The sequence below is a fragment of the Physeter macrocephalus genome, unplaced genomic scaffold (assembly GCF_002837175.3).
Source record: "Physeter macrocephalus isolate SW-GA unplaced genomic scaffold, ASM283717v5 random_1045, whole genome shotgun sequence".
Lineage (NCBI taxonomy): Eukaryota > Metazoa > Chordata > Mammalia > Artiodactyla > Physeteridae > Physeter > Physeter macrocephalus.
This window is the reverse complement of record NW_021146749.1, coordinates 1-12,831: the sequence shown is the minus strand read 5'-3', so window position 1 is coordinate 12,831 and position 12,831 is coordinate 1. Positions and strand designations below refer to the sequence as shown.

Sequence of the window (12,831 nt, the reverse complement as noted above, 5' to 3'; positions counted from 1 at the left end):
CGGGCCTCTCACTGTTGTGGCCTCTCCCGTTGCGGAGCACAGGCTCCGGACGCGCAGGCTCAGCGGCCATGGCTCACGGGCCCAGCCGCTCTGCGGCATGTGGGATCTTCCCGGACTGGGGCACGAACCCATGTCCCCTGCGTCGGCAGGCAGACTGTCAACCACTGCACCACCAGGGAAGCCCTTGGGCAGTTTCTTAAAGTAGAGCCCAGCTGGAAATTTCTTCCCAGCCTCCAGCAAAATCATATTTTAACTGGCATTATACTTTAATAGCTAAAAATGTGTCTTCCACTAGAAAAGATGGCAAGAACTTGGGATTATAAAATGTTCTTGCATGATATCTGTTTTTAAGGGTGAAAAGCCAAATACAATTTGAATCATTTGAGAAAACTGGCATTTCATTAATCATCATGGTTTCCCACCATGAATCACTGGATTTGAAACTACAGTGCTGTGAATATTTTACTTGGCATGAAGGGGAAAAGGCACAGCATGTTTAAATCTGGCAGGAGCCCATCTAGAAAATGCTGATGCCCTTTCAGTGTAAATATGTGGGTCCCAATCCCAACTGCACATCAGAACCTCTTGGGAAGGCTTTTTAAAATACTGATATCAGGGCTCGACCTGAGAGATTCAGATTTAGTTGGCCTGGTGGGGCCCTGGTATCCCAGAGGATTCTAGCTGCCCCAGAGGAGGATTCTAATATGTAGCCAGGGTTGAGACCCAGGGGTGGAAGTGAAGGAAGGGGAATTGTGGGAGAAGACGCAGAGGGTGCCAGCGACACCCTTCCCATGAGGAACAGGCAGTGAATGCTGGGAGTCCCTGAGCTCAACTCCTCCATCCTCCCTGGGTTCAGGGTTGGCAAAGAAACTGGAGCAGGGAACAGGTCTTTCATAGGAAAAATGAACATTCGTCAAACTGCATTGTCATTTCTCGAGAGTAGCAATGGGTGGTCAACCAGAAGGTTCTTCACTGGGGAAATTGTACCTAAGACAAAATGACAAAACCTCAGAGCACTGCCCTGGAAAACAGGCTGCCTAGAGCAGAGAACAAGGCCTTTGGGCTCCATGGTCAAGTAAGTGAATTGTTTAACTTCCTCCCCAAGAAGAACAGCTCAGGCCAGGGGTTGTCACTATGGACATTTGGGCCCCCTAATTCTTTGTTGTGGCGGCCGTCCTGTGCATTGAGGGATGTTTAGTAGCATCTCTGGCCTCCACCTACTAGATGCCAGTAACACTCCCCCTAAACTGTGACAACTGAAAATGTCTTCAGAAATTTCCAAATGTCTCTTGGGCGACAAAATCCTCCCCTGCTGAGAACTGCTGCAATTTTGAGGGGAGAAGAGCTCAGGGGGCAAAGAGATGTGTTGGAGCTAGAAACCCACAGAGATTGTTCGCAAGTCTGGTTGGGTCTGTCTTGCTGGGCTGTATTCTAACCTGACACATGGAAGGAAGTCAGTACCAAGTGATGACTCAAGAAGTGAATGAAGGAACGCATTCTCCATTTCCCTCCTATGGATACGTGGGCTCTTGTGAACACGATGAGTCTGAGGGGAGGACAGCTGACAGGCCAGGCACACCCTGGACACAGAGCAAGGGACAAACCATTGCAAAAGATGCCAAGTGACACCAGAGGCTGTGATGGGCTCTGAGCAGCGGTGATGGCTGGGGACGTAGATGCACCACTGAGTCCTCAAGCCCATGGGTGAAAACCTGGCTGGCCATGGGCACAGGGACGGGGCTCAGCCCAGGAGAGCTGGGCATGGGTCACTGTGGGGCTATGTGCTGGCCCCTGGCTGATGGAGGCCCTGCATTTGTGCTGTTGCAGCTGTGCCCCGTGATCAAGGCAGCCTTTGAGGACATGCGTGCGGACCTCGTGAACCTGACGAAGGGTAGGTGCGCCACTCTCTCATACCTTTTTCCTTGACTGCTGAGCTGGCCTCCAGGCCCTGGCTCTGCCCAAGGCAGGCCTCCCCCCGTCAGGCTTGAGCAGCAACTTGGCCCAGGAGCAAGTGAGACAAGAATCATCTGATCCCTGCCCAGGATGAGCAGACAGGAAATCACCACAACTGTGACTTCATGAGCACATGTGCAAGGTTCTATGTGAGACAGTGGGTGCCCCAGATAAACGCAAGTTCAATTCCCAGTTCTGCCACTGATTTGTTCCATGGCTTTGAAAAAGCCAACTCTACCTCCTTATTCTGTTACCTCATCTATAAAATGGGGTTTATGCAGCCCTACCTCACAGAATTGTTAGTGAGGATTAAAAGTTTATGGGAAAGTTCCAGATACATAGCAGGCTCTCTGCCTGGCACAGAGAGGTGCTTACAGATGTGTGCTGGATGGGTGGATAGATGGATGGATGGATGGATGATCAGAGACTACTATGGGCTACTAGGGAAGAAATAAATTGTATCCTCAGATCACTCACAGTGAAATTCTGAGTTCTTGGACCCCTCAGAGAGGGGATTGGTGGGAAGAAGAAAATTCTACCATCTACTCTTTTGGGATCTGAAGAGGTTCATTCAAAGCCACCAGAGAGGGGTGGAAAGAAGAGAATGGAATCAATAGGCATTCAGCACCCATAGAGCACCTGCTTTGGGCCAAGCCCTTGGGCTGAGTATTTTTGTGTGTGTGTGGTACGTGGGCCTCTCACTGCTGTGGCCTCTCCCGTTGCGGAGCACAGGCTCCGGACGCGCAGGCTCAGCGGTCATGGCTCACGGGCCCAGCCGCTCCGCGGCATGTGGGATCTTCCCGGACCGGGGCGCGAACCCGCGTCCCCTGCATCGGCAGGCGGACTCTCAACCACTGCGCCACCAGGGAAGCCCTGGGCTGAGTATTTTATATACACTGTCCTACTGACTCCTCAGACAACTCCATGAAATGGAGTGGATCATTACCCCACTTCACAGATAGGAAACTGAGGCTCAGAAATGAAATCACTTGTCCAAGTTCACAGAGGAAATTAGTGATAGGGGAAGGCTTTAACCCAATTCTTCAAGTTCCAAGTCTGATTTAATTCAGATTTGAAGCAACTTTACTAGGTACCAGGCCTGTACAACCTATGAGGCAGGTATACTACTCTATCCCCACTTTAAGATGAGGAAACTGAGGTTCAGAGGCGGGAAGAGGCTAGCCAAGGCTGCTGGGGCTCCAACCCAAGTCTGTCCGGCTCCCCTGCTCCCCCGGGGCAGGGCAGGAGGCCTCCCCCAGGAGTAGGCAGACCAACGACCAGCTCCCCGCCCGCCTCTGCGACCCTCCCTAGTCCTCTCCATTTTCCGCCCAACAGCCCGGGCACATGAGACGCCACCGCCATCTGGCGGCCAAGTGGGGAATCCCAAGGCAAACGCACGCAATCCCTAGCACAGACCCAGACCCTGCCCCCCTGCGGGGGTGGGGGGGTGCAGATCAGTCTGGTGGGGGAGGTAGACGGGTATAAGCAGTAGGTCAGTTTTGTTCCAAACCAGGACGTTGGCATAGGACCGACTGGGTTCAGATCCTTTCACAGTACGCCCTTGAGCAAGTCACTTCACTTTTGTGAGCCTTGGTTTCCCCATCTGTAAAATGAGGGTAATCGTAGGACCTACCTCCTAAGGTTATTGTGAGGATTCCATGAGCTAACACATGTAAAGGTTTAACACATTACCTGGTGCTTGATATGTGCTCAATAAATGTCAGTCAGTATCATCATCATTTTTATCATGGTCCTTATCAACATCATCATTACACCTGCTCCTCCCCTTATTCCACCTCAGGCAATAATGCTGCTCCAGCCAAAAGCAGCCCCAAACCATCCCATCCAATACTGTCCTCCACCCTCACAGAACTTTCTTCTTCTCCCTGAGCAGTGCCTGTTTCTCTCAACTCTGACCATCTGGAGTTTGACTTTATGTCTCCTGCCATCGAACACAGTGTTGTTCATCTCATCCTGGGGGTGAGTGTCATGGGACCTCCAGGAGAAAGTGGGGATATCACTGCCCTTCTCTGACCCCCCAAGGGTCAGACACCATGGGTGTGTTTCAGGGGAGAAAAACGCCAGTCACAGTTAGGACACACAGGCTGATTTAGAAGAATCTCAACAGGCTGAACATGTCCCATGTAAACCATTCTGATGGAGAAAAATCAGCAGCTGGAAGCTACAGGCCACACACAGAACATTGACCCCAGTGACCTGATTTCCTCCAACCCTGATTTTTCCAGTCAGGGTGCAGACTGTGTGGGGCTCTTGGCCTTTCTCTCAGGCAAGCCCCTTCCATTCCTTAAATATCTGGTGACCTTGAACAACAGCCCAGGATGGAGACACATCATTGAGGATCACACAGACCTAAGTTTCTCTCCCAGCTCCACAGCTCCCTGGTGTGTGACTTTGGGAAACTTTCTTCACCCCTCTAAGCCTCAATTTCCTGATCTGTAAAATGTAATAACAATGGTCACCAAGGAGAGGAAGAAATGAGGCTGCTTGGGGCCTGGCAAGAAACCAGTAACCATCGGTTCTCTGTAAAAGGTGGAGCCGCCCACCCACACTGGGTCTGGACGCCCTCAGGGACCAGTTCAAGCAAGGCAGCGTGAATCTCAGACCAGTTTTCATGGATCCTTGGAAAACAGCAGCATCAAACATTTCCATCCATTCTGTTGCAGTCTTGAATTTTCTCTTCATCTAAAGGGTTTGTGAGGTATCTGAGAAGTTGAAACCTAAATGCCACATAAGACATCTAGATTTTTTAAAAATCAGAGATTACCAGAGGGGTGCAAGTGCAGTAGATGTTGCTAGGCACCTGAGATAAGTCATCATCTACAGCAAAGCACTGAATGCCAGGCTGATTTTCCTGGCAGCAAATGCAAAAAGGGAAAAAAGCTGAATGGTGTCATTTCCTTCTAGGTTATCACTGGATACGTCGTGGAGTTAAAGTTCCCAGACAACTCTCTGCTCTGTGTCTCCTTAGGCCAAGTTGGTGGACTCGGAAGGAAAGGTGACTAAGCTGTTCAATGACAGTGTGGATTCCCTGAATCTGCCCTCCCTATACCACACCCCTTTCAGCCTCACCATGAGGAAGGATGTGGTGAATGCTGTAGTAGCTGCCTTGCTCCCTCCAGAAGAACTCATGGTCTTGTTGGACTATGTGGTAAGCCTCAGCATGGGACAGAGCGTGAAGCCACCTCTGCCGCATCATGGGGATTTCCTGAATCAACGGGGACACAAGGACCCCTAAGCAGGCACCACCTGTCAGGCTCAGCTTACATACCTCCAGTGATGGAGAGCTCACTCCCTTCTCAAACAGACCCTGCCTCTGATATATAACTCCAAAGCTGAAAACCTCCCTGTAACATCCAGCGCCAGTCCTAGTTCTGCCCTCCTGGAACCTGAAACGCCTGCTTCCTCTACCAAATAACAGGCCTGTCCAAAGGGCATTTTAGATTCTGACTGGCCCAGGGATGGTGATTGCACCACCGCCGTCCACTGCAGGACCCACGGCAGACATCACTAATCTCTCAGGGCCCTCCTTCCTGTCGACCCTGGATGCTGACACAGCCGCAGAATCCTGATCAACCCAGCACAGCAGACAACCACCACTAGTCAACTGGAGTGTGCAACCTCACCGGGGTGACCGATGGGGAAACCGAGGCCCAGAAGGGGATAGGGTTGGCCCAAAGTTAGGGGAGTGGGACAGGACTTCAGGTCAGCTGACAGACAACAGATCACCAGGCTCTCGGGGATTAGAAGTCAGAGTGAGGGGCTGGGATGACGAGAAAAGGGGAGTGGTCACCAGCAACCATATTCATGACTATAGTAAGAATTCGGTTGCTTCTCTATGTCCTCTGAGAACAGGGAGCCGCCCACAGACCCACGAGCACCACCAACCCACAATAAAAGTCCAGGCCGGCGGGGACTTCATTCTCCACAGCCGCTGACGTAGGGGATGTTTCCCACCAGGGACAGACATGTGCACTGGACCACCAGGCCCTCCCAGCTTTTCTGGGGTTTGGGGGAGCCCAGCAGTGGGGCTGCTGGAACTGTGTCTCCCCTCTCCCCGCCAGCGGACCTGCTCTGTCTTCCTCTCTTCCTTAGCTTCCTGAGACGGCCCACTGCCTGAAGTCAAGCATCAAGGTGATCAGTGAAAAGGTTGGTCCATTTGCCATCTGCAGCCTGAAGGGTGCTTGCTGTGGTCTGTCTACTGGCCTCTGGGGAGTAAAGAACGTGTGGAACTGCTCTGTCCTTCGAGCACTGGTGACTGTAACAGACTGGTCCCAGTCCTCACGGATATTTCAGTCTAACAGGACAGTTTGACCTGAATCAAATAATTACACAGATAATAATTCAGTTACACGTGTGGTGACAAAGGACAGATTCTAGGGGTTATGAGAGCACTACTGGGGCACCTGATAGAGTCTGGGAGATTAGGAAGGGCTTCCCTGAAGGGAAAAGTATTCCAGATATAGGGAGAAGCAAAACCAAAGGCTGTGAGATGGGGAGAGCAACAGTCTATTCCAAGGTCTGAGGAAGCAGGGAGTCCAGGAAGGTTGACAGTGGCCAGACCACATGGGGCTGCATGGGGCCGGCAGGCCATGGTGAGGCACTTGGGAGGTCACATGTGGGTCTGATGTCCTTTCAGGCAGCAAATCGGCTGGGGCCCACACAAATCGTGAAGATCCTGACTCAGGAGACCACAGAGCTCCTTGTGGACCAGGGCAATGCCAAGGTGGCCCAACTGATCATTCTGGAAGTATTTGCCACCAATGAAGCCTACCGCCCCCTCTTCACCCTGGGCATTGTGAGTTCAGTTGTCTGAGACATTGGCAGCAACCTGGGGGATCCCCCGTCCACTGTTCCTATTCACCCCTCTTGCTTTGCTAAACCTTGCCACCACTCTTTTTATCTCACAGGGATAGGGGAAGGGACTTCTGAACCAAGAATCAGGAGATTTGGGAGCCCAGCTCTTTATTAGTCAGGATCTTTGGGCAGAAATTTAATTCACATGCACAAAATGAATCGTATTAGCTCGTATAACTGAAAGTCTAGGTCAAGATGGCTTCAGGAATAGCTGGATCCAGGTGTTCAAGCAATGTCATCTGCATTCTTCTCTCTTCCCTTGTTTTTCCTTTATGCTACCTTCATCTTCAGGCAGGTTATCCCTTCATGGAAGTGCCCCCAAGCTACATCAGGCTTATAACCTATCCGCTTGGCAACTCCAATGGAAAAGCTTCTCTTTCCCAGTAGTTCCAGCAAACTTCCAAACCTGACTCTCATTGGCTGAGTTAGGGTCAAGTCCCCACTCATGAACCAACCAGTGTGGCCAGAAAAATGAAATATGTAAATTTTCTGAGCTGGGACACACACACACAAACACACAGGAGTGGGGGATTGGGTTTGGCTCTATCCAAACCACAGGCTTGAGAGGGAAAGGGGTAATTCCTCTTCTGAAGTATGAACAGAACTAAATCATCTCCAAGTAAGTTCTTAACTGATTTTCGCAGTAACCCCAGCAAGTCAGATCTCAGAACTTCTATATAGGGGGACCCTGTGCATAAAGGTATGGGGCTGGGAGTCATCAAAGGGCAAGCCCAGTAGGAAGGTATCTTAGATGGGGCCCTTAGAAACAGGCCCGAGACAAAGACTCTTATAAAAGTGATGTACTGGGGGAGAGCTCCCAGGAGAAGGACTGAGCAAGGATGTGGTCTCAGCTGGAGGCTCGCTTCTGCTTCGCCCCACAGAGAGCTGCGGAGTATGGTGGCACCACAGAGTCGAGCCCAGGCTGAAACAAGAAGGCTGGTCTTTTGTACCCCCTTGTCTTTCAGCTGTTGGCCATAACTGGCCCCAGAGTAGGCACAACATAACCTCCCAGCAAGGCCGCTTTGCTCCAGCAAAGGGCAGTTCCCCAGACAAGGGGACGGCTGGGCACTGTTAGCAGCAGCATTCAGCAGCTGAAGAAGGGATGCCCCACCCCAAAAAAAGGATCTGAGTGGGCCACCAGCTGCATGCTACAGAGGACAGGGAGAAGAAAGAGACGAGGCAAGGTTCATGGTTGGGCCCTGGATAAGTGAGGCCGAGGAATCCGGACATCACCTGGTTGTTGGAGGCTAACATTACACTCTCCTTACAGGAGGGTCGCTGCATGTCCTGTGCAGGCTGTCCACACGCCACGTCAGCGGGCACCATTCACACAACTACGGGATGCACGGTGCCCTGGCTTCCTGTGTGGGAGGGTACTCTGAGCCCCCCAACCAGCAGGGGAAGTGGACTGCCCCTGGCCAGCCTCACTCCCTGGGGACTTCCCCTCCATGGCCAATGGCAGGCACTTTTCAAAAGGTCACCAAGCCCAGGCCTGCAGGAGAAGTTTGTTCTCTGGGTGCAGCTGCCCTGGAGCTGGAGCCTGGCACTTGGGCTCACCCCAGCCCATGGGTCAAGATGATGGATATCTTCGGCACCTGCATTTGAGGCCTGGCTTAGTTTCTGACCTTTCCAATAATAATAACCGGTTAACATTTACCATCCTGTCTGCCCCTCAGTTTCCTCACCTCTACAATGGGGTAATAATAGGACTCACTTCACAAGTCGTGAGGATCAAAGGAGATGATCAGATAAAGCTCTTAAAACACCGCCTGACACACAGTGAGGGCTCCGTGTGTGTTGGCTACTGTCATCGTTGTCATGATCAGTAATCCTCTGTGCAGTCTCTTCAATGGGGCGTGGGTACAGGTACCAGCCCAATAGAGAAGGAATTTGAGGCCCACAGAGGTCAGACCCTTTCCCAAGGTCACAGCCAACAGCTGAGATTCAGACCGTGTCAGCTTGGCCCCAAAGCCTCCTTACAGAACCCCACACTCTACACCTGACACATCTTCTAAATAAATGGGGCCTGGGTCTCTCTTGTTGCAGGAAGCCACCTCAGAAGCTCAGTTTTACACCAGAGGTGACCTACTTATGATCAACTTTAACCAAATCAGGTAAACATGAAAACCACTGTGAAGATTCTGGTGATGAAAATGAGTCCTGTCTGGTGACCACTGGTTTCTTTAAACACCCAGTGTTTTGAGCCTCTGGGGTGACAGTGTGAGTGAAGGCTGCTTCAGGACAGGCAGAAAGGCTGCCTTGCCGGGACTGTCCCACTGTCAAGGACTGAGTGTGAGAGAAAGCAGAGAGGGACATGGCCTTGCAGCAGTCACGGGGCAGGCTGACCCTGGCCACGCGGGAAGAGGCCGCCCAGCACCATCCCCTCGGCCTGGGGCAGCCCGTTTTGGACAGCAAGAAAGTGGCAGTGACAGTCATGCCCAGATGCTGAGCCCCCATGGGGCCCAGCATGGGGCCCAGCCCAGCAGCGCTCACCCAGCAGCACTCCCGCTGCCACCTACACCCCTGCCTGTCCTCCCCTCATCCCACCACCCTCCTGCTGCCCCAGAGGGAGTTCAGGGGTTGCAAACTGGAGCCTCCTGGGACAAATCAAGCCCATGGATGTGTTTTCATCAGCCCACATAGGGTTAGGTTTTTAAATATAAATTAGTCGCCAACATATACAAATCAGAATATCTGGCCGCCATGGCCTGCATTCCTACATGGCAACAAACAGTGGAGCTAGGAATCAGGTACCCCCTTTGGAAGGAGAAAGAGCTCCTCAGTCCACCATGGTCCTCACTCCTGGGGGTGATCTTTCTGCCTGCTCTTTGGGCAACTATTTGTTTGCTATCTCCCCCCGCTTCCCCCATGCATTACAATATAAGTTCCTTGAAGCAAGGATTTTATTTGGGTCACTGCTGTACATCCAGAGCCTGCACTGTGTCTGGTACATAATAGGTGCTCAGTAAACAGTTGATGAATGAATGACTGGGACTCCAAGGGACCAGACTCATGGGCATCTTCTGTTGCAGCTCTGATCGGATTCACCTGTTGAACTCAGCCATTGGCCTGTTCAATGTGAGTATGAACAGATTCTCCCTGGGGATGCAGGGGATTGCCGAGGATGGTCCATCTCAGAAGCAGACATTGCCCAGGATTTGCTTTGAATAAGGTCCCCACGGGCAGCCCCATGGTGAGCTGGCCAGCCTCCCCGATCTTGGCCTCAAAGCCCAACCTCCTGGTTCAGGTGTTTACTGAGCACCTACTGTATGCCAGACACTGCTGAGAATACACACAAACACACAGATACACACGGACTTTCCTTCTGTAAAGTTCTGACCCTAAATCAGAAAACAAACCTCCTTTATTCACATCTCATTTTGCTCATATAGACTCATCTCAGCGGTGACCCTGGGCAGCCCCTTCCCCCCAGTCCTCAGTTTCCCTGAGTCAGACTGAATCAGAGATCTCATATTGGCTGAATCCTGTCTTCTGCTGTCTTGGGGTATTTGTTTCTTTGCTTTGGGGAGGGGCAAATTTTTCTACCCTTTTGTTTTGTCTTTTAATTTTTTTTGACAAATATTTTTTAATGGGGAGGTTTCCACATGAAAATCAGGACTTCTGGCTTCCCTTGAGAAGTCAAAAACTCAGGAAACAGGGTGAAATTCCCTTGGAGAATTCTGCTGAAACAGAGCGGTGGAGCCCTTGAGATTGGGGGCGAGGGATGCATCCCACAAATGTACCCCAGTCCCCTATCTGCTGGATCTAGGGCCACCTAGTTTGTGCCCCACCCCTCCCCCTGCAGTCTGTCTTGTCCGTGGAGCCCTTGCAGTTCTGACCAGTCAGGAACCTGAGATTCAGCATCTCCACCAGCTGCCCTTGCCAGAGGGCGGGACTGTGCCCATCCTAGGAATGGCTGGGAGGACTTCAGATTCTCAGCCAGGGTGATGGGGGCCCTTCTCTTTCACAGCCTGAACTTCTGAAAGACATCACCACCAAGATCCTTGCCTCCGTCCTGCTGCCAAACGAGAACGGTGCGTCCCTTTGCTGTCCATCCCCCTGGTCCCCAGGGCGTTGAGGGCAGGTGCTTTACTTCTCCTGCCTGTGTCTCCATTTGGGGCCCCTTTCATTTATTTTCCACCTATCCTCAGAGCCTAGTTCTAATTCTGCCTCTTCCAGGAAGCCTTCCAGGTCATCCACCTGGAAATGAGCTTTCCCATCCCCAGCATTCCAGCCCAATTTCTTCACTCATGCCAGAGCCTAGGCATGCATGGCAATGCCCCAGGCTCACAGGGCTGACAACAGCAAGAGAGACAGAGGTGGAAACAGACAACTAGAGCACACCCCATGTGCCTCCGATAGACCCTGGCTCAAGTGCTGATTCCCCTTCTTGCTGGCTGCCTGGCCTTGGACAAGCTGCCTTATCATCCTGAGCCTCAGTTTCTCCATCTGTAAAATGGGAAAATAAGAGCACCTTCCTCAGAGGCATAAAGGAGAAGGTGTTTGTATGGGGGCAGAGAGGGGGCGCCTGACACAGTCAGTGTTCAACCGTTCTTAGCCTTTGCTGTTGTTGGCATTGTTATTGTGTCAGTAGTGGAGGAAGCCAAGAGAAAAGGTTGGAATTATTCTTGTTGAGCCCCAGGTCATGGAGATGGGGAGAATTGGTAACATCTGACTTTTGTCATGTTTTATTAGAGTAAGAAATCTCAAAGTATAGGCACGTGCTGTGGATGATGGGAGGCCCTGATGGTTCCTGAGCAGAAGAGGGTGTGAGGGTACCTTTTGGAGCAGCCAGAAGCTGGGGCTGGAGAAAAAGAATAGGGAGATGAGGCTGGGGGGACGCTAGGGCTGGAGAACAGGGAGAGGCAAAAGGGGCAGTCTGAGTCGGGAGTGCCAGGTCTAGGAACTATGAGCCTGCCCACGGTGCCCAATCCCACCCCAGGCACGCCATTCTCTGACCACCCTTGTGATTTCAGGCAAATTAAGATCCGGGATCTCAGTGTCAATGGTGAAGGCCTTGGGATTTGAGGCAGCTTCGTGGTCTCTAACCGAGGTGAGTGGGGTTAAACATACAGTCGCAGGGAGAGCCCAGGGATGGGAGGTGGGTGCTGCTCTCCAACCCTGGCCCTTCTAAGTCACTTATGGGGGACCTTGGGCAAGTCCCTTTTCCTCTCAGGGCCTCATGTCCTCATCTGTAAGCGGAGGAGGATGGCTGTCCTAGCCTGGAGTCATAAGTCTCCAGCCTTTTCTATCTTACCTGTCATCCCACCTGGCAGAGGGAAGGGTAGGAGGCTGTTAACTGGCTTCAAAGGCAAGTTGACATTTGACTCATTTTCAGCTGCCCACCCTCAAAAACTGTGTCCGTGCTTCAGCTGGCTTTGATGGAGACTTATGACAGCATACTGTGCATGATACCTAGTCTGGGTCTAGACTCAGGGACGAGAGGACCAGTTCAAATGCTAACTCTGCCTCTCTCTCTAGCCAGGGGCCCTCAGGCAGATCCTTTGGCCTCTCTGAGCCCAGGTTCCTCACCCATAAAACCAGCAGATGTCTAAATATACAGGCCATGCACTAATGAACTACATACAATGATTCAATTATAATATAAGCAGTTTATATAAGACACATACTGCATTTAATTCATGTTGGATGGACACAACAGGTGTCCATCCAACTGGGTGGCTGGAGCTTAGTATATTTCATGTATCTCTTATTAGGGGGCATTTAGCAACTGTCCTCTTTTTTTTTTTTTTTTTAATCAAGTTGCAAAGCATCATTTGCAGTTTGGGTTAGAAAGGTATCATTTCACCCGTTGGATCTGCTTTTTCCAAATTTCCTGTTTTGCTCTATTCATTTGTTTTGGACTAGCAGCACACTGATATCCTTTTTATAGCCTTACAATATAATATGTTTTAAAATCTAGTCAAAGGAATGAATAAATGGATAGATTTGAGGGAATTCCCTGGCAGTCTAGTGGTTAGGACTCCGTGCTTTCACTGCCAA

General features: G+C 51.3%; 1 protein-coding gene across 3 annotated transcripts in view; it reads left to right on the top strand.

The window, feature by feature from the left end:
* BPIFB1 (BPI fold containing family B member 1) overlaps positions 1-12,536 on the top strand; it is a 23,131-nt gene extending 10,595 nt beyond the window's left edge. The window contains exons 8-16 of one of the 3 annotated variants that reach the window (XM_028487017.2): positions 1,828-1,891; positions 3,848-3,933; positions 4,943-5,122; positions 6,067-6,120; positions 6,611-6,769; positions 8,875-8,942; positions 9,861-9,906; positions 10,799-10,862; positions 11,805-12,536. In XM_028487017.2, the coding sequence (XP_028342818.1) occupies positions 1,828-1,891; positions 3,848-3,933; positions 4,943-5,122; positions 6,067-6,120; positions 6,611-6,769; positions 8,875-8,942; positions 9,861-9,906; positions 10,799-10,862; positions 11,805-11,962 (879 nt within the window). In that variant the 3' untranslated portion in view covers positions 11,963-12,536. Of the gene's footprint in view, positions 1-1,827; positions 1,892-3,847; positions 3,934-4,942; positions 5,123-6,066; positions 6,121-6,610; positions 6,770-8,098; positions 8,828-8,874; positions 8,943-9,860; positions 9,907-10,798; positions 10,863-11,804 lie in introns of those variants that run through there. The other 2 variants (XM_055083556.1, XM_055083555.1) reach the window with 2 other exon arrangements.
* The last annotated feature ends 295 nt before the right edge of the window (positions 12,537-12,831 follow it).